Genomic DNA, 27,919 nt, shown 5'->3' with positions numbered 1-27,919 from the left:
CCCAAAAGGGCATCCAGTCACAGTGTCAGAATACATATTTCAAGTTTACGGTGGGCACAAGACCTGGAGGGTAAGATGCGATTTGGCACCCAAAGAAAGAACCCGTGGACTCACGTTTTTACTAATTTGCTGGTTGGCCTGGGGAAGGCATCAAAGCTACCTGGGTTTCAGCTAATAGGAAGTTGCAGCAGGCTTCATGGGGCCAATGACATAAGAGACGTGACAGATTTACAGTGTGACAGGAGTTGCTAAGTGCTGTGGGATACAGAGGGTCTCCGTGTTGATCATTTCAACTTAAAACCTCTGGCTTTGGTCCTCACTGTCTGATGTTGACTGGGTACTGCAGGGTGGCTTTCTGAAGTATGCACCCCGGCATGGGCATGCCCCTTCCCTGCCGATGGTTATTCAAAGCTCTTCCATGTGAGGAACCTCACCCACCCCGAGCAGTTACCATGGAGGTTAGAGCCTCCCTTGGCTGCTGTGCAGGCTGCAGTCAGCCAATACTGACTAACCCCGCATAGTTAATTAGTGGCAGCTTAGCTTGGTGCTATTAAAAGCAGGCCAAGCCAATGACATTGACACATTCAGGTAGGAGAGAAGTGTGGTATCTGAGTGCAGGTTGAGAAAGAACTGAGAAAATAAGAAATTAGAGCCACGACTTAATTCTCATGAGCAAGCATGTTTGGGGTCTGAGAAAATCTCTCATCACACTCACTCTCTAACATTTACCTAATTTCAACTGTCAATCAAATCCACTTCTAACCCAGGTGCTCTTAGGACTAATCATGCCGTCAGAACTGAGTGAAAAACACCAAGCTTAAAACCACAGGACGTGACAGTTTGCGCTCTGCTCTGAGTGGCTGCTAAAAGCAAAACGAAATTAAAACCTTCTGCTAGGAAGGCATGAAAGTTGAAGTAACTGGGAAATCTACTGGAAAGGCCAAGGACAAAGATAAAATACACAACACGTATTTCCTTCTCTCCATGAAGGATCAGACATAGATGTACGCCATACTCAGAAAGCCTTGCCTAGTTACAGGATGACCCACACATGTGGGAGGCTTTGGGTGCTGGGGGAGTTTTCCAGAGGAGGCTGTCAGCTCAGTGAGGGCAGCAGCTGCTGCCAGCCTGTGCTGTTCACAGGGGTAAACCAGGGCCGTAAGTGGCAAATGAGGACAAGTAGACAGCTCATGTGTGACCCATGCATTTAAATAGCCCCCCTCCCCTTAGAACCAGGACCAAAGGAGCTTCACATCCCTTCCTCCTCTCCCAGGGCAAGCTTCTGAAGCCAGAAGCCTCACCCTCAGTCCCCAGAGCGCTGGCTTCCCCATGCCCCCTCCGCTGAGCATGTCGGGGAGCCCTCTGTGCTTGCGGAGGAAGTCCCAGGCTGCCACTCAGAATGTATCTGGAAGGGACGTGATGAATGCGAAGACTCAGTGATCTGGGTTGGCCTGGGACAGTGCGCGACAAGCTCTCAACAACTGATTTACAAGCCAGCTGTGCCGAGGGCATTGCCTGTGTTCTGGCTCTGATGACTCCATCCTTGCGTTCATGAGGTTCCAGAAAACAGGTGATTAGAAAGTCAAATTTAGGAAGAATAAAACAATATGTATTCTAATGGAAGAAAGTTAGAAATGTGAAGTGGACTGTGACTCTTCCGGCTCAATTGTTTAATATGCCTGATGAGCAAATTCTCAAGTTTCCTAGCATCTGACCTCTTCCTAAATGGAAAGCAAAGCTTCTCAGAGCTCATCAGAAATCAGCACTGTGGTTGTCACCAAAAACTGCAGGAGCCAAGACTTGTGACCTTTGATCATCATCTATATATGCTTATTTGAAGACATATTAAAGTATGTATTGAGTCAAACTCTATCAGAAACTCAAGAAAATACCACCAAATGGAAAAGACATTTAATTCAAAAATCACACGTCCACTCATTTCATAGGGATTGTCACATAAACCAACCAAATGTAAGAAAGCCAAGTTTCAGAGGCTCTGAACAGAAATTGTATTTTCTTTATAGATGTATTTTGTGACACAAAAGCACATTTTTTAAAAGCCTGAACATGGCAACAGGGCTACTAACAGGGACAAAGGTCTATTCTAGTCACAGATTACTTTCTAATTACAGCATTGGATTCTATGCACCAGTCAATAGTCAATACTGAAGTTTAGAACAGTGCGTTATTTTAAAAGAAAAGATTAAAGTGCCATTTAATAAGTACTTTATTGATATTATATCACACAGCACTTTACAGTATACTCAAAGGTAGTCTAAATTATGATTAAACATGCAAATATTTTCTTTTCCAAAATGTGGACAAAATGTCTTTTAGAGTGCTTCTGAACACTAGCCTTAGCTACTAAGCATTCATGGGTTTGACCTTTTTTGCAACATGACTTTAAATAAGTTAACAAAGAATGTAGCTGCAGATAATCATTTGATAAGTATGAACAGTTTTTAAATGGCACTGAATTTACATCTTTGATCATTTTAATAGGCCATCAACAGCCTCTCTTCTGTCTCTAATTCTCAACCTCCAAGTCTTAAAGGCTGTAAAGGCTCAGCAAGTGGCAGCTCATGTGGGTCTCTATGAGTGTCTGTGTCTTCATAGATGTAAATATGTGCTGTATATACACACACACAAATATACTTTAAAATCAACAGATGTGCATTGTCAGATACAAGGCTGATTCTGGCATAACCAAGAAACTGGATCTGGATAACCAAGAAAGCTGCTTTTAGGTGTCTGGATAACTTTGTAGAAATGGTTGATGTACAACAGTATAGGATGTCTTAGCCTCTCCAGGACTGCTCCAGGTAACTAACATTTTCTTTATCAGTACTCTGGTTCTGACTATACTAAAGCAAATTTTGACATGTACATGTCACATCATGTCATACCCACACAAGGGTCTGGGCCTGTGCTAAGCCTTTGTTCTCTAAAGCATTCCACCTTGAGAGACGTTTTGTAATGTCCGGCACAACTTTTGTAAAAATATTAGCTGTGAAATTTTTCTGTGATTGGTTTTTTTTTTTTCTCCTCAGTAAGCACAATATTTATCCTTCTAAAAAAGTATCCAAAGCTCCTTAGGATAGTTCACCTTCCTCTTTCTCTCTGGTCCTGGTGTTACTTTGCATCCAGCACTTTTTCCTCCCAAGAATACAGGTGCTTCCACTGGAAGACCACATTTCAGCAAGGACTGACTCTGAATAACACCTGGATTCTCTCTATGGCCTTTCCCTCCACTTTGGGAAGCTCTTTAGTTAGACAGGTACTGTAGGCGGCAGGAGAAAAAAGTTAATTATTACTTGTTGGAGTCTTGTCTCAGGCATGCTGTGGGGCTGGGCAAGATTTGCCGCTCTGCTGCTGTTGTCATTTTGATGCTACAATTACAGAGCGGTGGTTCAGCACCCAGCCGATCAGTGTGGCTGCCAAACACATTTGAGCATGACAAGATAAATTTTTTAGACACCAGCACAGGGTGGGTGAGAGGACATCCTGCTGACTTTATAAAGGGATGTGGGGCAGGGTTGTCGAGGTAAGTGATGATTGTCAAGTTTGCCAGAGATGACAGATAACTCCCTTGGCAGAACACCTAGGTCATTCCTCTTAAAGTCAGGTAGCTAACAGGCTGTTTGCTTTCTGCAGTGCTGGCTACCTACTTGGGGAATATGGTTGCTCACAAAACATTCAGTACTTGGGCAAATTCTGGGAGCGCCATGTCCACAAAACTCAGTCGTCCAGACTTGCTTTTGGGAGCAGAAGCCAGAGGACGACAGGTGCCAATGGACAGGCAGGGATCAGGTTATCTTTGGCTTCTTCTTTCTGTCTTCCTCCCCTTCACCTGTGAATGCTTTTGGAGCCTCTGTAGTCAAGACAGAGCTTTTAGTGAGACAGCAGTTGCCATTCTCAGGCAATAGAAACTTAGGGGATAGAAGGCCCTCCCTTTGAGCCGCAGGTAGGGCACACCCAACTCTGTAGCTCTGGGCAAGTGCCTTGGAATGCCCTTGTCACTAGTATGGCTCTGTCCTGCGAATGCCAGTCTGTCAATACTTGATTGTTCATTCTCTTTGCCTCTCTGTCCGAAAAGCACTTGGCGAAAGGAAATGAACTGATGTTCAAAAAGACAGTTTGGTCTGACATAAGAAAACACATATTGGCCGTAGAAATACTTTGGACATTAAGCGAAAGACTGGCTCCAATTCTAGGACACCAAGGCAGGCCACACTGCGCAGGGTCCATCCCTATATACGATTATTTTGAAAAACAGGAGAGAAGATCTTCTGTCTTGAGCAAGTCAGGGTTTTACTTGCCTGGGGGCAGGGATTTGAAACCAGCTATCTTCTCCTGGCATGGCATTCTTTAACTATGATATTTTGTTAGTAACCTGAAGGGAGAGTGAGAGGCTGCCCTTAATACCCCTAAAAGATTCAGGCTATGGCTAAGTGATTCCTGGGTCTTACAAAGCAAACTGGAGGCTACTGGGGAAGCTCAGGGATCCTGGGCCATGGTCTTCCACTCTGATAACCAATTCATTCTCCTCATCTGGCCTAAAGTTTCCTGTTCACACAGAGTCAGAGGTAGGGGGCATGGATAGGGGAGAGAGTAAAATCTTTTAGTCTTCAAGTTCCTTCCTACTCGTTGGCTCATATTCTGAAGTTTATCCAGTTTTGTAGCTAATAGGAAGGAGGGGAGCCTGGCTGCGCAAAGGGAAACACAGCAGCCATCTGTCAAGGGCACCACACAGACACAGGGAAGCTGGGGAGGGGGTACCTAAGAGATCCCATTGGCAGCAACTCATGGGCACTGCACAGACACATGGAAGCTGGAGAGGGGGTTACCTAAAAGATCCCATTGGCAGCAGCTCTGTTTCTCCTGGTTTCAAATCAGAGCCAACTCAGGAGGGAGAGACATGCTTCCAAGCAGTGAAGCTGGGGCCATGTGTCTACAGGGATGCTTTGTGAGGCACTCCCAAAGCAAGGACCTTGGCCTTCTGTTCCTCCACATGAGCTCCAGGTAAGTTTATGATGGGACAGATTACAACTTCAAACATCAAATGTAGTCGGCCATGGTGGCTCACACCTGGAATCCCAGCACTTTGGGGAACAGAGGCGGGCAGACCACTTGAGGTCAGGACTTCGAGATCAGCCTGGCCAACATGGCAAAACCCCGTCTCTACTAAAAATACAAAAAACTAGCTGGGTGTGATGGCTCATGCCTGTAGTCCCAGCTTCTTGGGAGGCTGAGGCAGGAGAATCACTTGAACCTGGGAGGTGGAGGTTGCAGTGAGCCAAGATTGCGCCACTGCACTCCAGCCTGGGCCACAGAGCGAGACTCTGTCTCAAAAATCAAACAAACAAAAACACAAATAAAAAACCCCATTGTATGTGTTAAAAGCATGATGTTGGTCTCTCTTTGGGAAACACAATAGTAGGTGAATGCACATCCCCTGAGGCCCCCATTTCCCAAGGTCTTCTTGTCCTCAAGTCCACAGATGTAACCTATTAGTATACTCCCTTTCTTCTCGAGTTTTCTCCAATGGCTTTCTCGAGTTCTATCTTGGTTCTGTCCATTCTTAATTCTTATTCCCTGATTCGATGGTAGTGTCTAGCTTGCTCTTGGGTGAGTTCCTGGAAAAGAGTCATATAATCCTTGAGCTGATAAATTGAGTAGTGAATTGCCATGACAAACCCCTGTTAACTTTAAAACCACCTGTAAAGCTATGATGGCACAATCTACATCCCTCCTGGAGTCTTCCTCTTCCTTTGGGATCATAGGGAATTAGAGGTGAAAGGGAAGAGTTTTAAAATGTTTAAGAAAAAGGAAAGCAGCAGCACATTGAAACTGAACATTCTAAGAAGCTGGTTTTTTAAGAACTTACAGACGCACACAAAATTTGAAAACTAGCTTGTCCACATTTCTGAAGTCTCAGAAGATGTGGAGAAAAAGAAGTAAAGAACACAGCAATTGACTCATCTCTTTCTGTCCTGATATCTTGGGGGTACCAAGAAATACACCTGAGAAGAAAGACAAAAAATCAAATGCCTGACCCCACTTATTTAAATCCTGAGCTTCATCTTACTACTAAGTAGGCATTCTTTGAAAAACTCATTGCCTGGAGATGCTCTTCCCATCTCCAAATCCAAAGCCCAAGGGATGCTCAGAAACACATAAAGACTGAACACCACTGATGTATCATGCCCACTAACGGGACAGCAGAGAGCAAGGCCATAGGAATGTCTTCTCTTTCCTTCAGGCCGAAGCGGGGACAGTGACCTTGACTCTCTTCAGCTTTGCTGCCCCTCTCTCCCTCCTAAACATACTTCTTCAGCAACTGAAGACTAAGCGTGTGAGCAACTAGCTTAAAGAATATCAAATATAAAACTTTGCCATATAGTATTTCAAATCATTCTATTTACAAGTTTATCTTTTCAAAAAAAAAGTAAAAGATACAGTAATTCCACACAATTCAAGTTTTTCTTTTCTTCTTTGAAGTTCCCTAACAAGGAATTCCAGAAACAGGAAACACTCTGAAGCAATGCTGCCATCCAAGGGGCTCCTGGGGAGCCTGACCGTCCATCGGTTTGTAGTTTGTCTAGAGTCACCCTTGCAATGACATTCACATGTGGAAGATATGGATGACTCTGTTGTTTGAAGGCCAAGTGAATTTGAAATGTCCAGGCAGAACTTCCCCATCCAAGGCAGTCTTCCACAAGATCCAGCCTCTTTTCACCAGCAAATTCCCTTTTTCAGAGGGTACCCATCCCACCCTCCAACCTTGGGTTTCTTTCTGAATCACAATGGCCTATATTAGTCTCATGCCTCAAAAGACTGAGAAATAATTCCCTTTTTCGGAGTGGCAGTGAATATAGATGTCCTTTTAAAATAGGCCATACGGTAAGCCTAGGAATTAACCTTGAAAACCACCACAGCACCAGTGTTCAGCAGCCCAGAGCAGGGCAAGGGGGCTGGCCAGTGGTGGGTTAGAGGCAGGCAAGGGTGGGAGCAGGGATGGGTGAACAGGAAGACATGGGGAAACCAGTCAGATGGTGTCACCCATTGGGAGGCAGCATCTTACCCTTTAAAAAACAAACATCAGTTGCATGGAGGAACGGAAATATTAAGACTATGTAATTTAATCTCAAGAGATTACTAAGGTGTGCTCCAAATATATCCCGATGCTGCTGAAATTCATCAGAAGGGGAACAGTTCTCAGCTACTATCCCGTCTGCCTCAAGTAGACCACCCTAATTCCTTGATCATGTGCTTCAAGTTGTTAGAAAACCATTCAATAAAAGTATACCAAAAAGGGGAGAGAAAAAATGTGTCATGCAAAGAGGATGTGTTATTTTATTTTATTTTTTTGGGTTTGGTTTTAGAGTAGGTTGGGTTGCCGTGGTTACTAGGCGATGGATGGCAGCCCTTGGTGGCAGAGAGGTTCCTAGCCGGGGAGGGAGAAACGCAGGGTGTGTGTGTTCCCGTGCATGAGAAGACTGGACTATATCTCACTGATGATGGGCCAACGGCTGCTTTAGAGATGGTGAGAGATTGGATCTTATATAAACAGTGCTTTAACCCTCTTCATCCTGCATGCAAACAGACTCAGCTGCCTGTAGCACTTTAAGTCTCAAGTACTGAGAGGTGGGGTAGAGAGAGTGCCTACTGTAAACAAAAGCAATGGATCCAGCCTGGATCTCAGCGCCAATTTCTTCACCCAGCCCCAGCAGACTTAGCTACGCAGTGTGCTCTCGGGGACTACTTCTATCTGACTTCCTCTTTCTGAAGGTTGGGCGTTCGGACTGTTGAAACAAAATGAGTGCCCCCTATTTAGGGTACTCATGAGAAAATGGCTTTGCAAGTCTTCCTCTTAGTTATCAAAAGCAAATGGTCTCCTCTGCTGATTGACTTCTTTTCTTGCAGTATTGACGAGTGTTGGCTGAGATGATCATGGAGATGAGTGACACCAGAGCTCACAGAAACATTCATGTTGACAGGTAGCAACAGAGTCAGTCACGCTGCATTTCTCAGTGGCAGAGAGAAATGGCCTACGACACTGGAATCAGCCGTTGTCATGGATACCATGTAAAGCTCAGCAGTTCTGCTGGGGCCCACGGTTAGAGGAACTCCACGTAATTCTCAGGGATGAGGCCAGTCTTTCCGTTCAGAGTCCCCTCCAACCAGCCAGGCTCCTGAGATGGGTGAACTGTACAGGAAGGGGAGAGAAAGCGAGAATAGATGGTGTTACAGATAGAGCAGGCGGCAGATATGTGTGTGTGGGGTGTGTGTGTGTGTGTGTGTGTGTGAAGGAAGCTTGAGCAATGAGTACAATCACTTATTAAGTTACATCATTCTAGAAGTTTAGAGGTTCTGAACCTTTTGTGGGATATAAGCCTTTTGATGAAAGCTGTCCTGAAAACTTTCTTCACAATGAAAAAGGAAACAGTCACAGACATTCAACATTTTGCATACAATTTTAGGGATTTCATAGATTTTCTGAAGCTCCTGGTTTAAACTACAAAGAAGTGACAGATTCCTACTATGTAGGTTAGAGGGCAACAATTGACCTGGTCCATCCATACATGTATGTATCCTTCCTTTCTTCCTTCCTTTTCATCCTTTCCTTCCTTCCTTCCTCCCACGTACTCACCCACCGGCCTGCCCAGTATCAACTATGTACTCAGTGCAGTACCCACAGAAGACTAAGAACTAGTCTCTAAAGATATCCAGCATCTAGAGGCTGGGCCTGGTGGTTCACGCCTGTAATCCCAGTACCTTGGGAGGCTGAGGCAGGTGGATTGCTTCAGCCCAGGAGTTTGAGAACAGCCTGGGCAACATGGCAAAACTTCACCTCTACAAAATATATAAAAACTAGCCATGTTTGATGGAGCATGTCTGTAGTCACAGCTACTTGGAGGAGGGGGAGTGCCAAAGTGGGAGGATTGCTTGGGCTCAGCCGGTCGAGGCTGCACTGAGCCGTGATTGCACCACTGCACTCCAGCCTGGGCAACAGAGCAAGACCCTGTCTCAATCAATCCAGCTTCTCATCATCATCTTACTTTCCTTCAAATCCTTACCCCCTGCTTCTAATTTCCTTGCAAATTTTCTGTTTTTTTTTTTTTTTTTTTTTTTTTTTTTTTGGTGGTTGTGATTTTGAATAGCCTTTGAATAGCCATTTCTCTGTTTCACTCACACTCTTTCTTAGTTTTCTTTCCTGTTCTCTAGATTTCCCCCTCCTCTATATACCAGCTTAAAAATTCTTCTATTCCTCCCTCTATTGCCCTTTGATTTTTCAGTATCCAAAAATGTATATCTACTTTTGTGACATCATGATCCATCTCCATGGAAACCATTGTGATATTATAAAGATTATCTAAAATCCAGCTGAGTCTGCAAAGTAGTCAATAGCAGGAAGGAAGAGAGAAGGAATCATGGGACTAAGAGGTGGGGGATGTTCATGCTTGTCAACTGAAGATATACAGATCACTCTGCAGTGAGGCAGGGCATTTACTCTTAATGTGTTAGGAAAGCTCCAATTTTCCAAGATTATTTGGAGAGAATAGATTTTCCCCTATTCCCTTCCTGGGCTAATTAAATGACTTCCTGAGCTTGTTTTAGAAAAGCATTTCCGCTCCGACACTGCTACAGAATTCTAGTTTCAGTTTGTAGGGAAAGACGCAAGAACAGAAACCAAAGGAGGCAAATGGGAGACAGCAAAAGAATCTTCCAGAAGATCAGTGCCAGTCAACTTTGGGTACACCTTGAGTGCCTCCTTAGGAAAAGACAAGGTTAAACATCTATTCATTGGCCTCCAAAGTTGGCCAATTTCAGATCACTAAGCCTGAGGGATAAACAGCGAGGATACTTTGGGTTCATGACAACCCACACAAGACAGAGTCTGGGAGAGAAGTGCCTTGGAAGAAGACACAAATTAAAAGCAACCTGGCCTCTCCAATTACCAAAGGTCTTCCATGCCACTCTTAAAGAACACCCAAATACCCCTGCCCTCTGCCCATCCACCCAACCAAAGCTTCCAAGATCACTTCAGTTTCTGCACTTCATACTGGTGACAAGCCCCTCTTCCCTTTAGTTGGTTCTTGCAAATATGTAAGGAGCTGGTGTGGATAAAGCACTCGGCACAGAGCCAGGCACAGAGCAAATGCTCAGTACTGGCTAGTCAGTAGGAGATCCTGGATCGGGACTGCTCAGCAAGACCCCCTCCTAGTAAAGACCTAGTAAAACCAGACGGCCCTTACCACCCACCTGAGCTTTAGGAAAAATCAACTGTTCAGAATAAAATTAACAAATCAAACCCATTCTCCAAAATAAAAACCTAGAAAGAATAAAGCAACCAAACTGACAAAACAAAAACAAAAGCCAGGCCCTCCTGCTTTACAGCAAAGCTCCAAGTTGAGTTGTTACTCTACCAGATGCACTGAGTCCATCTCCTTCAGATCTTTCTCCTTTTCCTGGCCAGCTGTTCAACCACAGCACAGGTACTGGGGTGAAAACATTTACAATGCAATTTGGGGGCTAAGGGAAGAATTAGAGGGGACAAGACAGGCCCTCCAAACTGGAGGCCAAAAGGTAGGTCACAGGGGATGGCAGGAGATAACACAGCCTTTGGGTCGGACTGCTGACTCACTGAGCCTTCAAGCCAGGGTTTACTAAAGCATATGCCAGACCATGTGCTTCAGAACCCTCAGGATGCTTATTCAAACCGCACATTCCTGGGACCCATGGCAAATCAATTAAAGCAGAATCTCTGGGAAGGGGATGCAGGAACCTGTATTTTACTAGCTCACAGGAAGTTAGGAGCTATAACTTTTCTGTGCCCAAATGCCTCCGAGTTAAAATTCAAACTGTCATTTACTAATGGAGGAGGGAGGCAGCACCAGTGCCCCCTTTCTTTCTGCTGTCTTCTGTTTCCACGTTAAGGCTTACCTGAAGCCCCACTTCCTTTGTAAATATTACCATGGAATCCCTTCTACCCGCACCCTCCTCTTCCAGACTCCTAAAATGCTCATAGTACATCCCACATAGTATGCATGCATCCTATTAATATGCTGTTCAAATGTGCTAAGCTTTGCTTCTCTATCTAGTTTTTCAGTGCGTTTTGGTTTGGATTATAGCACTTCCTGGCTCAACAACCTTCAGTAATTCCCTTCTGCCTCGTGAATTATAATGATACAAGCTAACACTTAGATATGTTATGAAGCTGCCGTGTGCTTGGAGTTTTAGACATATTGATTCATTTGATTCTCAGGATCCTAGCTTATATTATTATTATCCATATTTTGCAGATGAGAAAATTAAGGCTCAGAGAGGTAAAATAATTTGTGCATAGTCACAATACTAGAACCAAAATTTAAACTCAGCTTGTTTGATTCCAGAGACCAACCCCCTTCCCACTACATCAGGCCTCTGTTTAACCAGAGAGTGTGAGCCATGCTGATAAGGAAGATAACATGTTGAGCACATGCCAGGCGGCAGACCTTTTGCGAATACGCGCTTCACACCTGCATTTCCTCCTTTCATCTTCAGAATGACTATGGAGTTGGTTCTGCTATTATCCTCACTTTACTGATGAAAAACTGTGGCTGAGAAAAGTTAAGCATCTTGGCCAAAACTAAATATTAATAGCTGGTAGTCGATGAAAATGAATCAGAGCCCAGGACATCTGATCCCAGAGTCTGTCATCTTAACTACTACTGCTGTTGCCTAGCCCAATGCTCTGAACATCAAAGATGCTAAGCGCTTGTTGGGCTGAATGGCGCCAAGGTGCAACACCGAACTGCACCAGTGTCCGAGATGCTATACAAACACAAAAGGTGTTGCCGCAAGCTGCCTGAGGGGCTCTTCAGCCCAGCAAGCATGTAACAAATACAAGCTTCTGGGGACACAGGTGTGCTTCCTGCCAACCACTTTCTCTCAGCTCTACCCCTGTGTACACCATACACCCCTGCGCATACAACTCATGCCTTCTGCCCTCCTTCGCTCACCATGGACAGGGAGCAAGTGTGTGACTAAGGTCTCTAATGGCTGACTGTCCCCAAAAGAAGTCTTAACTAAAAGAGGTGCAGACCCCTGGGTAATTAAAATACATTTACTCATTTAAAAATGTTTACTGAACACCTACCACATGCTAGACACCATGCTAGGTCCTTGCACATAGCACAGAACAAGCAGACAAGATTTTGCTGGGCGGGACAATCAAGCAATAAGCAAGCACATAATTTTAGGGAGTGGTGAAAGGAGAAAGACTAGAGCAGTGGGTAGTGCAAGCGCAGCGGCCCTGCAATGGGAAAAGGCTGGGAGGGATTTTAGAACAGTGGTGGGCCTGTGTTTCCTAAAGAGCCTCACGGTCAGTGTGTCTCTCTCCTTAACTCTGCCATTAGTACCACAGATAACACGCAGACACAAAGACATGAGTGTCTGTGTTCCAGTCAAGCTTTATTTACAAAAACAGGTGGCGGGTTGGATTTGACTGGCAGGTCATAGTTTGCTGCTCTTACTTGAGAACATAAAGAAGGCCTGCGAAGCTGCAGGATGTCAAGTGAGGGTGAGAGGAGGTCAGAGGGGTAGGAACTGGGCCCTGTGGGGCCTTGTAAGTCATTCTCAGAGCAGTGGGAGGCCACTGATAGATTTTAAGCAGGAAATAACATGATGTGATTTTCATTTTCAAAGATGACTCTTGCTGCTATGTGAAGAAGGGGTTATGGGAGCAAGAGTGGAAGCCAGCAACAAGATGTGTCAGGCGGCCAGTGGAAGCACCCAGGTGAGAGGTGGAGGTGGCCTGGGCTTGGGCGTGGCAGCGAAGATGGCTGGAGAAGCTGAAGGAGATCCCTGAGTGCTCTCCTGTTAGCCCATTTCCTAGGCAGCTTGGGGGCTCCCCCGTGAGGCTGTTCTCCATCAGCAAAGGAAACTTGGGACAGGCCTGTTGTGTAGTAGTGCTGTGTCAGGTACCATGGGAATGAATGGATCCATCTCCTCTCAGATCTTGTTAAAAGTATCCCTAGAACCCAATTTTAGTGACTGCCATGTGCATTTTCCAGGTATCACGAATCATGTTGCTTCAAGATGACTAACGTTCCTGAGAATAGGAGCTATTTCTCTTTCCAGTTACTGTCTGAGGTGCTCTTGTTAAAATGGACAGTTTCCCAGTAGATTGGCCAGAGCTGACACTGGAATTATTTCTAGGTATTGCACATCCATTTCCCACTGCACAAAGTCCATGAGCTGACAGCAGCAGCCACTCCGGAGTCACAGTAGGGGCCCCTGGAATCCAAAGGCTTTGAGATTAATCATTACGAAACAACAGACTTTCCCTCCACGGGCCCCTCCCTTTTCCTCTTCCTTATTCATTCTTCTTAATCCTGACACACACACAAAGACACACACACACACACACACGTGCACTTTCTTCTGATTGGTTGGATGATTTAATCTGACAGCTACACAGCATACAAATTAAATAGCCTTTACCTAATATCCCCAGTGGTAAACTAACAAGAAATGGAACAAGGAAAAAGACGCCCCCCCCGCCCCCCGCCAGGCAGAATAACAGTGTTCTGTAATGCCTCATTTTCTCCAGTAGAGGTGACGGGGTGGGGAGGGAGAGGGTCTACGTAAGCATTTTCCTCTGGAAAGAAGACCTAATAACATATTTTCAGTTAACCCAACTGAGAAAGTGTACTAACATTTCGTCAGGTCCATTTTCTACTGCAACTCAGTCAACACTGAAAGGTGTTTTCTTTCACGTTTAATTTGGCCTTTTGCTCCTCAGGGAATTTGAAAGGTCACTGGCAAGGCTGGTTAAAAACAAACCAGTGTCAGCAAACTCTGCCATGACTCCTAGAGCCCACAGGAAGGCTTGGGTAAGGCCTCTTACTCATTCAACCAAACTTCCCTCCTGCTCTCATCTGTCAATACCTATAGGATTTCTGATGATTACCACGCTGTAGGCGGGAGCACTTACAGAATTGTTAGGTGGCAGGTGGCGGGTTGGATTTGACCGGCAGGTCATAGTTTGCTGACCTTACTTGAGAACATGAAGAAGGTCTATGACGCTGTAGTATGTCAAGTGAGGGCGAGAGGTCAGAGGGGCAGGGACCGGGCCCTGTAGGGCCTTGTAAGTAATTCTCAGAGCAATGGGAGGCCACTGAAGGGCTTTAATGTCATTTCCATTTTTCAAAGATCACTCTCGTTGCTCTGTAAAGAGGGGGTCATGGCAGCAAGAGCAGAAGTGAGAAGATGTGTTGGGCGGCCAGTGGAAGCGCCCAGGTGAGAGGTGGAGGCGCCCGGGGCTTCGGTGTGGCAGTGAAGATGGCTGTGGATGCTGAAGGACACTCTGCTGGGGGAAAAAAGGACTTGGGAGTTAACAATCACCCAGGCTTCTCTTCTCTTCTTTTTTTCCCCCCTTTATGCTTAACTGTTTAAGCTACCGCAGAAAGACTTAAAAATGAAAGAAGGTAGGAACATAAAATGGTAAAATGGTGCAACTTCTTCGTGTAACAGTTTGGCGTTTCCTCAGACGCTTAAACACAGAATTCATATGGCCCTGCAATCCCACTCATAGGTGTATCCCCAAGAGAACTGGAAACCTGCGCCCTCACAAAAACCTACACACATGTTCACAGCAGCATTGTTCAAACAGCCAAAAAGTGGAAACAACGTGCCCATCTACTGAGGAATGAGCTTACATGAACTGTGCTATGTCCATACCATCACACATTAAAAGGAATACGGTTCTGACACGCTACAATGTGGATGAACTTGAACATTATGCAAACGGAAGAATCCAGTTTCAAAGATCACATGCTGTATAATTCCATTTGTATGAAATGTCCAGAGCAGGCAAATACAGAGAGACAAAGTAGAAGAGGGGTTGCCTTGGGCTGGATGGAAATGGGTTGTGGTAAGCGGGGCATGACTGCTAAAAGGTATGGGGTTTCTTTTGGGGGTGATGAAAATATTCTGGAATTATATAGTGGTGATGGTTGCACAACTCTGAATATACTAAAAACCATTGAATTGTACATTTTAAATGGGTAAATTGTAGGTGGTACGGTTATCTTAATAAACCGTTAAAAAATGGAAGAAGGCTGCACTCACCAAAAGGAATCACAAAGAAGATAGAAGCATATACATAACTTTTGCTAGTTTAAAACAATTCTGCCCCTGAGATCAGGAGTCCTTTGTGTTGTCAGAGGGAATGGCTGATAGGAACATGATGATCCCTTGCCCATGTGAGCAGTGAATTGGGACTTAGAGGACAGACCTTTAAGCCCTGGATTCACCTGTCAGTGTAGGAATCTCTCAAATCCTGCTCTTCTACAGGCAGAAGCCCCTTCCCTGCTGACAAAGCAGGGAGCAGAAGCCCAAGCAACGCAGCCCATTCTGGTTTGTCTTCTGTAAGAGCCGTGTCGTGTTACGGCAGGGCGAGGACTCCGCCGCCTGGGCCTGTGTGGGGGACACTCACCAGTAAAATGGCTTTGGACAGCCTTCAGCAGCCCTGTTGCATCTGCACTGCACCTGCAGTCTGCTGGGGCCTGCAAGCACCAGCTATGAACAGGAGAGGTGGCTGGGCTGGCTGTTTGTGCACTTTGATTTATAAAGGGCCCAGATGAAAGTTAATGGAGCAAAGGTTTAAGGACAGTGCTTGAGGCTTTGAGAGCGATAAAAGTGAATGCAGACCCAGACACCCACATGCAGTTCTGGGGTAATCCCTCCTCCTTCTGCTGACCCAGAAGGCCAAGGGTTGAGTGTGACCTGGGAAACCCCCATGCTCTGTGCCTTGTTCCCCCTTTTGTCTACCTGTACCTGATGGGTATCTCTGCTATGCTGAATGCAGCGGCTGGGCACACACAATGGCAGCCCCTGTGGACGTGAGTACAGTCAAGGGCTGGTCCCCAGGAACCCATCTCTGCTCTGGCCTGGAATGTGTTTACAGATACAGCCAGGACCCCAGAGTCAGGTGCGGCACCCACTGCTCAGACAAAAGTGAGGAAAAATTGTCACTGTGAACTATGAGAGCATCAGGGCCTTTTTTGAAGATGGATACAATGATGACGATGGTTTTAATAATAAAAATATTAACTTATTGAATGCTTAATATGCGTTGAGTACCATTTTAAACATGTGATGCGTATGATCTCTTAAAGCCACTTTCAGGTCCTGGGCTGGGTCTTTTGCAGGCACAATCTCATTCACAGTGGTAACAACTCAACGCGGAGCTGATTACACTAGTTCACTCTTCACAATGTCTCCGGAAGTCCTGCTGCTGCTCTTTTATTTTGGGAAAAGACACAGAAACCAACACACACACACACACACACACACACACACACACACACACACACACGCTTTTTTTTCTTACCCATTGTATTGAGATTTTCCCTAGGGAGGAGCTTTGAAAATGCCAGTTATTTATGTGCTCCCCTTGCCCCCGCCCCCCGCCCATATCTTTGTGAGGGGATGAGAAACTCACCATTATCGAAGACCGTGCCTGCTGTGAACGAAAGTTCTGAGTCATGTTCAGCTTTGCAGGCATACAAGGCTTTCGCCTTCCGGAACGGTGTGCTGTGTGAAAACAGGAGTTTATTTAACATTTTTGAAAAAACCCTTAGAAAGCCCCAGATATTTAATCTCCCTTCTTCCCTTTCCCTGTAAACTACCTAGTACCCTCTCGTGGGAAGTGCCTGGCAAGGCAGCCAGATGGCAAGACATGAGGTGGGAAAGCTGCAAAGGTCACAGGAGAAAAATGAGAAATATTCAGAGAAAAGCCATAAGCTTCAAGAAACTACACTTCTTGTGGGGTCACCTTGTGCCATGTTAAAACTCTACCTGGGAGTTACAACAGCCAAACAGCGGGAGGGCAGGCTGGGCCCCATTTTTGGAGTGGGAGTGCCTTGTGGGAGGGGAGGGAAGCAGGGGCAGGAAAGAAGTTCCAAGCTGCTCTGGGGAACACGCTCCCAACAGACCCTGTTGAAAGCTGGCAATGCTCAGTGAGTCAAAAAGGAGAAATTCCAGCAAAGCCAAGTTTCAGTTCCAGGCCACAGGCGGACATGAGCTCTCCCAGATGTTCCTGATTTCTTACCAGGCTGGGTCTTGCTGGTGAGGCAGGATTCCAGAGCTGGAGCTCTCCACCCCCCAGGGGAGGGAATAGACAAGGTGCATGAGGGCAATTACACATGTGTGTGCACGAGCCCACACGCGCACCTGTATGGGGAGTGTGGGGAGGAGGAAGAAGGGAGAGGGGACACGAGGCGTTTTGTTTGTTTGTTTTGTTTTTGCTTTTCTCATGTCCAATGAGTGTTTACAATCACTCTCACTGTGCATCCGAATCACCTGGGGAACATTTAGAAAATGCAGATGCCTGGGTTCTACCCAGATGTGCAGATATTATATAGGCATCGTTTTTTTTTTTTTGAGATGGAATCTCACTCTGTCGCCCAGGCTGGAGTGCAGTGACACCATCTTGATTCACTGCAAGCTCTGCCTCCCGGGTTCACGCCATTCTCTTGTCTCAGCCTCCCGAGTAGCTGGGACTACAGGCGCCCACCACCACCCCCAGGTAATTTTTTGTATTTTCAGTAGACACAGGGTTTCACCGTGTTAGCCAGGATGGTCTCAATCTCCTGACCTCGTGATCCACCTGCCTCTGCCTCCCAAAGTGCTGGGATTACAGGCGTGAGCCACCACACCCGGCTGAGCATCAGTATTTTAAAAAAGCTCTCCAAGTAATTCCAATATGAAATGAGGGTTGAGAGCCACTGTTCTAGAGCAGAGGGTGGCAACCTTTTTCCACAAAGGGCTAGGTGGTAAATATTTTAAACTTTGTGAGCCACATGGTCTCCGTTGTGCAGGCTGATCCAAGTAAATGGTTATCTCGAATTTATTGCTGGGCCATAGTTTACTGTTGTTCCCTCTGGTTTTCTAGGAACCAAGAGATGATGGCCAGGTGGGAAAATATTGGGAAAGCAGGAGAAAATGAAGTGGGACCCCTGGGAATGAAGGAAAGAAGAGTCCTTAGTATTCATCAGCTTCAACAGGAAAACAGCTCTTCCTGGCTAATTATGATGAAAGAATAAAGTTCAGGACAAGGGGCACAGTCTGTGAGCCAAAGAAAACCAAGTCTGTGTTGGCCAGCAAGGACCAAATATCCTATGTGCAACTTTCCAGGGAGGTACATAGGAGGCTTTTTTTTTTTTTTTTTTTTGAGAAGCTGGGAAGCAGAGAGGAGGAGTGACTTGGCTGTGAAAAGTGCTAAAACAGATAGAAGACCATACTGACAGGCAAATGGAGCCTGTTATGACATTGAAGGTGAAAGGAGAATCTAGTTCACATTAGCCGGGGTCTCAGAGACCAGGTTTTGAGGCAATATTTCTGCCTCTTGATGACAGGGCAGAGCAGGTCCTGGGCAGGGCAGAACAGGTGGGTAAAAAGCAAAGAGACCAGGGAAGGGAGACTAAAAGTAAGGGAAACAGCATCTGAGGAAAAGCTCCTCTGACTGGATTTTTGCGAACATTACTTATAATCTCACTAAATAAGGATAATGGGACAAAACAGGGGCAAGCCGAGAAACCAGCAGGGGTATTTGGCAGGCAGAAATAAAAGGGAATGGTCCGGGTGTCCAAGATTATCATTTAAAAGGAGTAACATTCCATTGATATTAGGTTTGTGAAATTGAATAATGAAGTGGCAATAACATAATACATTAAAAAATAACAGACTAGGTGCTGTGGCACATGCCTGTAATCCTAGCACTTTGGGAAGTGGGAGGATTGCTTGAGCCCAGGAATTTAAGACCAGACTGTAGACACCTCCATCTCTACAAAAAAATTTTAAAAATTAGCCAGGCATGATGGGACACGTGTGGAGTCCAGGTTACTTGGGAGGCTGAGGCAGGAGGACTGGTTGAGCCCAGGAGGTTGAGGCCGCAATGAGCAGAGATTGCACCACTGCACTCTAGTCAAGTGAGACCCTGTCTCAAAAAAAATGTAAGTAAATAAATAAATAAGCAAGCCAAGAAAGGGCCTTGTTTTTTCCTCAAGTTGATAAGTAGCCAATAGTCTATGGGAGGAATTTTCCCTTGAGATCTCCCTCTACTGCCATAGGATAGGCACAAAAATGGGAGAAATGATAGAAGAGGTGCTTTTAAAGGGGGCCATTTGTATTGTCCAAGGAGTAGGAATGGGTAGAGTTGCCAGATAAAATACAGGACACCTAGTTAAATTTGGATGGCAGATTAAACAATAAATATTTCTTTAGTATACATTATGCCCCAAATATTGCATGGGACATATGTATATGAAAAAATTTTTGTTGTTTATCTACCATTAAAATTTAACTGGGTATGCTGTATTTTTATTTTATTTGCTAAATCTGGCAACCCTACCCAAAAAGTCTTATCTTCTTAAAAGCTTGTCAGCTCAACAACTGAAGTGTCCCGTAACTCCTTCTCAAAGGCCTTTAAGCAGTTTGCTTTAGGTAGGGTTCCTACCAAAACAGACAAATCCTGTTGGCAGAAAGATTGTGTTTGTAGGCTTTGGCTCTGATTGAAAAAAAATAAAAAATCTCCACCAGGCATCATTGGTTCTTTGGCTTCCTGTTCTCCACAGTGCATCTCAAAACTGGCTACAGAGAGCCTGGAGCAGTTTTTGGCTGCTCCTGTCACACTGCCCTTCAGACTTCAGCTGGGCCTTTAAAGGCATGAACAAGTTTGGATCCTCCTGCTAGTTCCCTTTTAATTTTCGCCTCTGAGTATGGCACAAGGCCTGGAAAGCACACACAGGAGTTTCCCTCAAATGCCCTTGCAAACCTTGCAAAATGATGACCCATTCTCCATCATATGGCACTACAGGGAGGTGGGACCAGCTAGACTGGCAGGTGGCAAAGGGTTGATCATTTAGGCATAATTTCCAGGGACTCCTGTGCAAATGCAAGTTATGGGTTTGGGGCTGTGGGCTTTTATGGGGGAGGGGTGAGCAAGTGAAAGAAAAGGGAAATACGGAGATAATTCGTCTCCAGCACCCTTTCTCTACTGTGCTGCAAAAGGCATCTTCATTCCTGACTTTGAACAAACAAAGTCTATAAATGATTTGAAGAGGGACAGTGATATGGTTTGGCTCTGCATTCCCACCTGAATCTCATCTTGTAGCTCCCATAATTCCCGTGTTGTGGGAGAGACTCGGTGGAGATGACTGAATCGTTGGGGATGGTCTTCCCTGTACTGTTCTCGTAATAGTGATTGGGTCTCATGAGATCTGATGGCTTCAAAAATGGGAGCTTCCCTACACAAACTCTCTTTTTGCCTGCTGCCATCCATGAAAGACAGGACTTCCTCCTCCTTGCCTTCTGCCATGATTGTGAGGCCTCCCCAGCCATGTGGAACTGTAAGTCTGTTAAACATCTTTCTCTTCCCAGTCTTGGGTATGTTTTCATCAGCAGCATGAAAACCGACTAATACAGACAGGAAGCAATTTCCAAAGGAGATATCATTCAGAAGTCCATGGGACCACTGATTAGGTCTAATTCAATATTTACTTTTAAAGGCTTTGCTCAGGGAAGGAAATCTGAAGCTTCATGCTCTGGAAGTGGATTTGGGGGAGAGGCCTCAATGGACCTGAATAATGGGTGTATACCACCACCTCTTTGCTATACACTGCAGTGTACAGATTTTGGCCCTCTCTGTTCCTCTGATGAGCTAGCTCCCCAGCAATGTTGCTATCTGTGCTCCCCTGGGCACACATACTTAGCCCAACTCTGCCTTGACCTTTTTTTTTTTTTTTTTTTTTTTTTTTTGAGATGGAGTCTAGCTCTGTCACCCAGGCTGGAATGCAATGGCGCGATCTTGGCTCACTGCAACCTGTGCCTCCCAGGTTCCAGCAATCCTCCTGAGTAGCTGGGATTACAGGCGCCTGCCACCATGCCTGGCTAATTTTTGTACTTTACTAATTAGTAGAGATGGGGTTTCTCCATGTTGTCCAGGTTGGTCTTGAACTCCTAACCTCGGGTGATCTCCCCGCCTCAGCCTCCTGAAGTGCTGGGATTACAGGTGTGAGCCACTGCGCCCTGCCTGCCTTGACTATTTCAAGAGGGCAGCTTCCTAACGGGTGTCCAAATGGTGCTATTCTAACAATGGCCAAGGGAGGAGGTACTGACTGATCGTGACCCCAGACACACAAGATGGGCAGATTCTATTGCCACTGCCCTCTGTCAATCTGGAAATACTCTGGGAGGTAGGAAGAGGTAGGAAGGAAAAAGAGTCTGGAAATATTTGGGGAGATGAAAACGAGTGAAGAGGTAAAGATGCTTGACAAGAAACAGGGCCCCAAAGCTCAGAGTCACAAAAACGTGAGTAGCATCAAGGCAGAGAGGACATTTTAGGATTTTAGCTGAGTGATGCCACTCTCGAGTCTCTTAACCCATTTTGTCCAAAGGGCCAATATTTTGAAGATTTTTACTCCATTTTGATAAAAATGAAGGAATTACATTCTCCTAAAGCCCAAGTTTCTCTAATGAGTGAGTGAGGCATTTTGGAAGCTGACTTGTATGTGGTCACTTAGTTTCCTCTGGTTCAGGTCCGCATGATCTAATGAGAATAATCCATGCTATTTCTGGTATCTTAAAAAGTTAATGTCTCCCAAAGTGCCCAGAAGATGTCCAAGGAATGATTAGGAAATCACTAGAATGTCAGGAAGACATGATCTGAAAATTTCCCTTATTTATAGAGTGAGAAAAAAAAGAATTTATTGAAAAGCTCCTTCCCATCATCCGGGACAAAGCCAGGTAGAAAGCTGTATAAAACCTAAAAGAGCAAGCCAGGCTCTGGGCTGGGAGCTGCATGGAAACTCAAAGCTGGGGTTACCCATGTGTTTGGAGGAAAGAGTGCTGAGCTGAGGGGGAGAAGTCCTGAATTCTGGACTGGCTCTCATTTAGTCATGTCATTGTGTCCAAGTCACCTCACTGTGCTTTAGTTTTCTTTTTCCACAATAGGTTTCAGGCCATTTCTCTTCTCATTCTCACATGAGGATAGAACAAAATGATAGATGTGTAAGTGCCTAGTGGGGAATAAAGTAATATATGTATCTGTATCTATATAAATAGCATGGGGTTTTCTTTTCTTCTAAAAGTGAAACTCGGCTTGACCAATTATTTAAGCCTCTCTGCTGGATCCACCCTTTGGAGAAAAAGACAGAAGAGAAAATACTCCCAAAGCCCAAAACGCTTCTGATGCTTAAAACTGGGCTCTACTATCTGGTTGTCTGAAAGCCGAGACAAAGCGTGAGAGAGAAGCATGTTCAGGAGTTTCACAGCATAGGAATTCTGCAGGATCCCTATTCATTCTTTTCCTGGTTGTAAAGAGCTCTTTTTTTCCCAAAGAGCACAAGAGCAAATAACTTAAGTGCGGAAGTCACAAAAGCAGGGAAAACTACAGCATGGCCCCGAGAAGAGGAACTAGGTCAAGCTGCTCTCCCTCAGAGAGAGGTAGTGCCTGTTCCCAGGACAGCTCAGGCTTCATGACACACAGAGACAGAAGCAGGCTGGGAGCATGGATGGTTCTGGGAGTATATGGGGGACAAGGAGGCATAAGCCATGAGCAATTTAAGAGAAATCGCTTCGTCTCTCAAGTTTTTATTCTGTGTTCTATTTGGCTCTCCCACACTGGATCTGGTCTAAGTGACTCGGTGTCACTGCTCAGGGAAGCCCAACCCTGCAAATAAATGTTGCCTGATGCTACCTGATGAAAAGGAGAGAAGAAAAGGTTGGCACGTGTCTCAACACTGTTCCTGCTTATGTTATCTTACACCAAAGCACAGCGAGCACATGAAATTGAGAGAGCCGTCAAAACCAGAGTCTGATTCAGGAGGTGCTCCTTCCCCTAACTCTAGGCACCAGAGAGATTAGTTCAGAAACTTGAGTCAGGGTTAAAAAGGGTGTGAAAAATGCCATGCTGGTTCATGCAAATGGTCCCTTTTAGCTCTGGTCTCTTAGGATGGAACCACAGGAGAGCAGAGGCAGCCCCCTGTTGTCCCTGGCCAGCTTTGGATAAACGGGAACAGATTGGTCATCATCCGAGATTTTACCTGGAGTCTTCACGTACCGCTTCTTCTGGCCTGTCAAAAAGCAAGTGCAGGTTTGGATGGCAGGGAACAAAGTTGACGAGGAGGCTGAACACTGCATGAAGAGAGGACCAAGCCAATGAGAGAACAACGGCAGCAACAGAAAACCAAACAAACCCTGCAACAGACCTGACGGGGGAGGAGTCGCTGGACGTGGATGAGGTGGGCATAGGGCTGGATGGCGCCGAGAACATGGGCCAAGATGGCGAGAGGGGTGAAGTTGGGCTTGGATTCGGGGGGCTGCAAGACATAACAACCAGAAAACTTGTCAGCACACAGGGAAACCACAATGGGAGCACAGGAGGTCATGGGAGGCCAGATGACGGAAAGCTGGGCAGAGCAGAGGAGCACCGAAACCCAGGGACGTGCTGTCAGGGTCATGTCACAGTCCTCCAGACCAAACCTCCGCATCCAAGTAACGTCTGCTCTGTAATTCCTCGGAGTATAAACGAGCTTTGCCCAGCAGAACAACTGCTTTTCAGGTGATAGAAGCTTCTTCAATCATGTCCATTGGTGACAAATGCCCTGAGCCCATGCACATGAGCTCCCACACACACACGCTATCACCAGCCTTGTTCTGAGGCAGGGCTAGCTTATAGTGAGCCTTCAGCTTCCACTCTTGTGAGAGTGTTTTTCAGGTTATGTCTCAGCAGAAATGACCATTTTTTTTTTTTTCTTCTGGGCCACAAAGGCCATTCAGTGAGAGAATAATTTCCTGTTTGCATTTTTAACTAGATGGGCTGTGTGCCACTGGAGACCTGAAGTACTGCATGAAGAAGGCAATAGCCGATGGAGGTGAATACAGATATACCTCTTGGGAGACGACGGTATGCAATTACCAGCAGAATGCGGTTCCTCTGAGGTTTGCTGCCCGGGCTTGCCCTTTCTCCTTTCGTGGAATTTGGGCATTACGATACTCAAAGGAAAAGCCCCAGAGGGAAGGCAACGAAAAAAATGAACTGAACCTTCAATTTGTTCTTTTTGTTCTTTGACGGGTGGCTAATGAAAAGTTTGGAGAGGAAAGGTTGAAATTACTCACTGAAATGTGGCTTGTGGATTTTAATTGGTTGTGTTAGCCCTTGGACTTATTTCCACAAATGACACAAGCACCTTCACAACTCTGTGAAATCATACATCACAAATAGGGCAAACACCAATGACTGAGAGAAACCAGTTCAGCCACACCACCACTTGCCACCCTTGAATCTCAGCAGACTGCTGGACTGTTTGAACTAAGCACTTCATGGGGGCAAAAATGACAGAAATCCAGTTCAAGGGGAACAGACTTTCTAAGCATACTGCAATTTAGCAGGCACACACAAATGTCCTACTTACTGGGACTTCCCTGGGGTTATACCAATTCAAACATGACACCCAATAGTAGCCCTAATTACTTACTATTGTAACTCCTATAGACAAATAACAGCAAAAACCACAGCGTGAGTTCATCAGAGAGGCTCAAACTAATGTGACTGATAAACACTTTATTAAATTTAATTATGTATATTTTTGGAATATAAATTCCATGAGGCAGAGGCTTTTGTTTTGCTTACTGCTATATATCCAACGTCTAAAATAGTGTCTGTAGGTATTATATTTAACAAATCATTATTGAATAAACTAATGAATCTCATTTACACACCCGAAAAGCCCACAAACAGGTACTGCTATAATTCCCATTTCACAGATGTGGAAACCCGGGCTAAGCTGAGGCTTCCCTAAGGATACCCAGCCTATAAGTAACAGGGCTGAGGTTCAAACCTCATCTGCTGATTCTAAGGCCAGGGCTCCTGCAGCCAGTGTACTCCCTCTGAGATAGCAGGACTTGTCCTGTTCCTCTAGCCTGTGCCAAGCTTCTTTACAGACTCAGTCACAGCATTAGAATTCTTCTTAACCACTGATTATGTGTTTCCTTTAGATCCCTCCCCTATTTGCATGGGAAAATGACAATACAGTGATAGAGAATCACAATAAGACTCAACATATTCTAAATTCCAACAAAATCCCCAATCCTGCCTCCAGTGTTCGCTCTGGCAGATTCATATAGCAGATGGAATTCATATAAGAGAAGAAATAAAATGTAAAGAGTATGACTCTTTAAAACTTTTTTTTTTGTGAATCCAGCAAAAGCTAGTCATTGAGCACTTAGTATATTCAAGACAATAAATGATATTTGCCAAGGTCCCTTGACCTCAAGAGCTTAAAATATATTTGACAAGAAGCAACAGATTTAAAAACCATAGTAATGTAAGACAGTAAGATCGATCAGCTGAGGGCTAAGCTATTATTAGCTTAATACCTGGCTCCCCCTTGATTCTGTCTCAAGTCCTAGGAAAAGTGTCAACTTCTTTCTACTGTGCAGTCCCCATTTTCTTCCACAGTTTCTGCTACTCAGAGAGACCTCACTTTCTCAGTCCTCTCAACACAACCCCGCCCCACCAGACAATGACCTAGTAGGCAAAGCCTGGCAACAACTTTCAAACCACAACCCAGTCCAGGAACCCAAGCAGAACCAGGGACAATTTGGAGGTTCAAGAGAACAGCCCAGACCCAGGGGCTTTTACCAATGTGTTCTTTTGGTCAGTGGTTACCACAGGACAATTAAAAAGTCCTTCCAACTTTTTTTTTTTTTTTAATGACTTTAATAAGTAGGAAACACCTCCAGCTTCCTATTCCATCTGTACCAAGAATTATGCCTTTGGCTAATGGCATAGTTGGGAACATATTCTGTGAACACAATGTGGGTTCTAAATGGTTTTCACATCCTCAGATATCTAAGTGGTTCTTGGCCAGAAGTACATGGCTGAAATTATCTGGGGGTGCGGCTGGAATGCAGGATATTCGTAACTATTATAATAACTTACTCCTCAATCTCCATGTTGATTATCATAGTATCAACTGCAATTTTTTTTTTTTTTTTGGAGACAGAGTTTTGCTCTTGTCGCCCAGGCTGGAGTGCAATGGTGCGATCTTGGCTCACTGCAGCCTCTGCCTCCTAGGTTCAAGCTATTCTCCTGCCTCAGCCTCCCAAGTAGCTGGGATTATAGATCCCCGCCACCATGCCTGGCTAATTTTTTGTATTTTTAGTAGAGACAGGGTTTCACCATGTTGGTCAGGCTGGTCTTGAACTCCTGACCTCAGGTGTTCCACCCACCTTGGCCTCCCAAAGTGCTGGGATTACAGGCATGAGCCACCGTGCCTGGCCTCAAATGTAATTTTTAACAACAGAATTTCAGAATTTCATTTGTTTGTTTATGGTTTAGCCATAGCAGTAACATTTGGTATTAAGTGACCACTTTTTAACATTTATTACCACTATGTTTGAATTGGTATAATAATAAAATGCATACTCCGTAGTACTTCTGTGATTTTTTAAAATTAAAGTTCTGGGATACATGTGCAGAATGTGCAGGTTTCTTACACAGATATACAAGTGCCATGGTGGTTTGCTGCACCCATCAACCTGTCATCTACATTAGGTATTTCTCCTAATGCTATCCCTCCCCTAGCCCCCTACCCCCTGACAGGCCCTGGTGTGTGATGTTCCCCTCCCTGTGTCCATGTTTTCTCATTGTTCAACTCCCACTTAGGAGTGAGAACATGCGGTGTTTGGTTTTCTGTTCCCGTGTTAGTTTGCTGAGAATGATGGTTTCCAGCTTCATCCATGTCCCTGCAAAGGACATGAACACATCCTTTTTTATGGCTGTATAGTATTCCATAGTGTATATGTGCCACATTTTCTTTATCCAGTCTATCATTGATGGATATTTGGGTTGGTTCCAAGTCTTTGCTATTGTGACTAGTGCTGCAATAAACATACATGTGCATGTGTCTTTATAGTAGAATGATTTATAATCCTTTGGGTATATATCCAGTAGTGGGATTGCTGGGCCAAATGGTATGTCTGGTTCTAGATCCTTGAAAAATCACCACACTGTCTTCCACAATGGTTGAACCAATTTGCACCCCCAGCCACAGTGTAAAAGCTTCCTATTTCTCCACATTTCTCTCCAGCATCTGTTGTTTTCTGACTTTTTAATGATCGCCATTCTAACTGGCATGAGATGGTATCTCACTGTGGTTTTGATTTGCATTTCTCTAATGACCAGTGATGATGAGCGTTTTTTTCATATGTTTTCTGGCCACATAAATGTCTTCTTTTGAGAAGTATATGTTCATATAATTCACCCGCTTCTTGATGGTTTTTTTTTTTCTTGTAAATTTGTTTAAGTTCCTCATAGATTCTGGATATTAGCCCTTTGTCAGACAGACAGATTGCAAATATTTTCTCCTATTCTGTAGGTTGCCTGTTCACTCTGATGACAGTTTCTTCTGCTGTGCAGAAGCTTTTTAGTTTAATTGGATCACATTTGTCAATCTTGGTTTTTGTTGCCATTGCTTTTGGTGTTTTAGTAATGAAGTCTTTGACCATGCCAATGTCCTGAATGGTATTGCCTAGGTTGTTTTTTGGGTTTTTACAGCTTTAGGTCTTACGTTTAAGTCTTTAATCCATCTTGAGCTAATTTTTGTATAAGATGTAAGGAAGGGGTCCAGTTTCAGTTTTCTGCATACGGCCAGCCAATTTATTAAACAGGAAATCCTTTCCCCATTGCTTGTTTTTGTCAGGTTTGTCAGAGATCAGATGGTTGTAGACGTGTGGCGTTATTTCTGAAGCCTCTGTTCTGTTCCATTGGTCTATATATCCGTTTTAGTATCAGTACCATGCTGTTTTGGTTACTGGAGCCTTGTAATATAGTTTGATGTCAGGTAGCGTGTTCCCTCCAGCTTTG

General features: G+C 44.9%; 1 protein-coding gene across 37 annotated transcripts in view; it reads right to left on the bottom strand.

Annotated features, from left to right (window-relative positions):
• Positions 1-1,889: 1,889 nt before the first annotated feature.
• ARHGAP26 (Rho GTPase activating protein 26) overlaps positions 1,890-27,919 on the bottom strand; it is an 899,552-nt gene continuing 873,522 nt past the window's right edge. For 9 of the 37 annotated variants that reach the window (XM_045394984.3, XM_045394985.3, XM_005558100.5 and 6 more), the window contains 3 exons: positions 23,094-23,369; positions 16,493-16,584; positions 12,440-13,281 (listed from right to left, as the gene is read on the bottom strand). In XM_045394984.3, the coding sequence (XP_045250919.2) occupies positions 13,088-13,281; positions 16,493-16,584; positions 23,094-23,369 (562 nt within the window). In that variant the 3' untranslated portion in view covers positions 12,440-13,087. Of the gene's footprint in view, positions 8,210-12,439; positions 13,282-16,492; positions 16,585-23,093; positions 23,370-27,919 lie in introns of those variants that run through there. The other 28 variants (XM_073994505.1, XM_005558108.4, XM_073994504.1 and 25 more) reach the window with 13 other exon arrangements.

The sequence above is a fragment of the Macaca fascicularis genome, chromosome 6, assembly GCF_037993035.2.
Source record: "Macaca fascicularis isolate 582-1 chromosome 6, T2T-MFA8v1.1".
Classification (NCBI taxonomy): Eukaryota; Metazoa; Chordata; class Mammalia; order Primates; family Cercopithecidae; genus Macaca; species Macaca fascicularis.
Note: the sequence above shows the minus strand (reverse complement) of the source record. Positions and strands in the feature narration are given on the sequence as shown.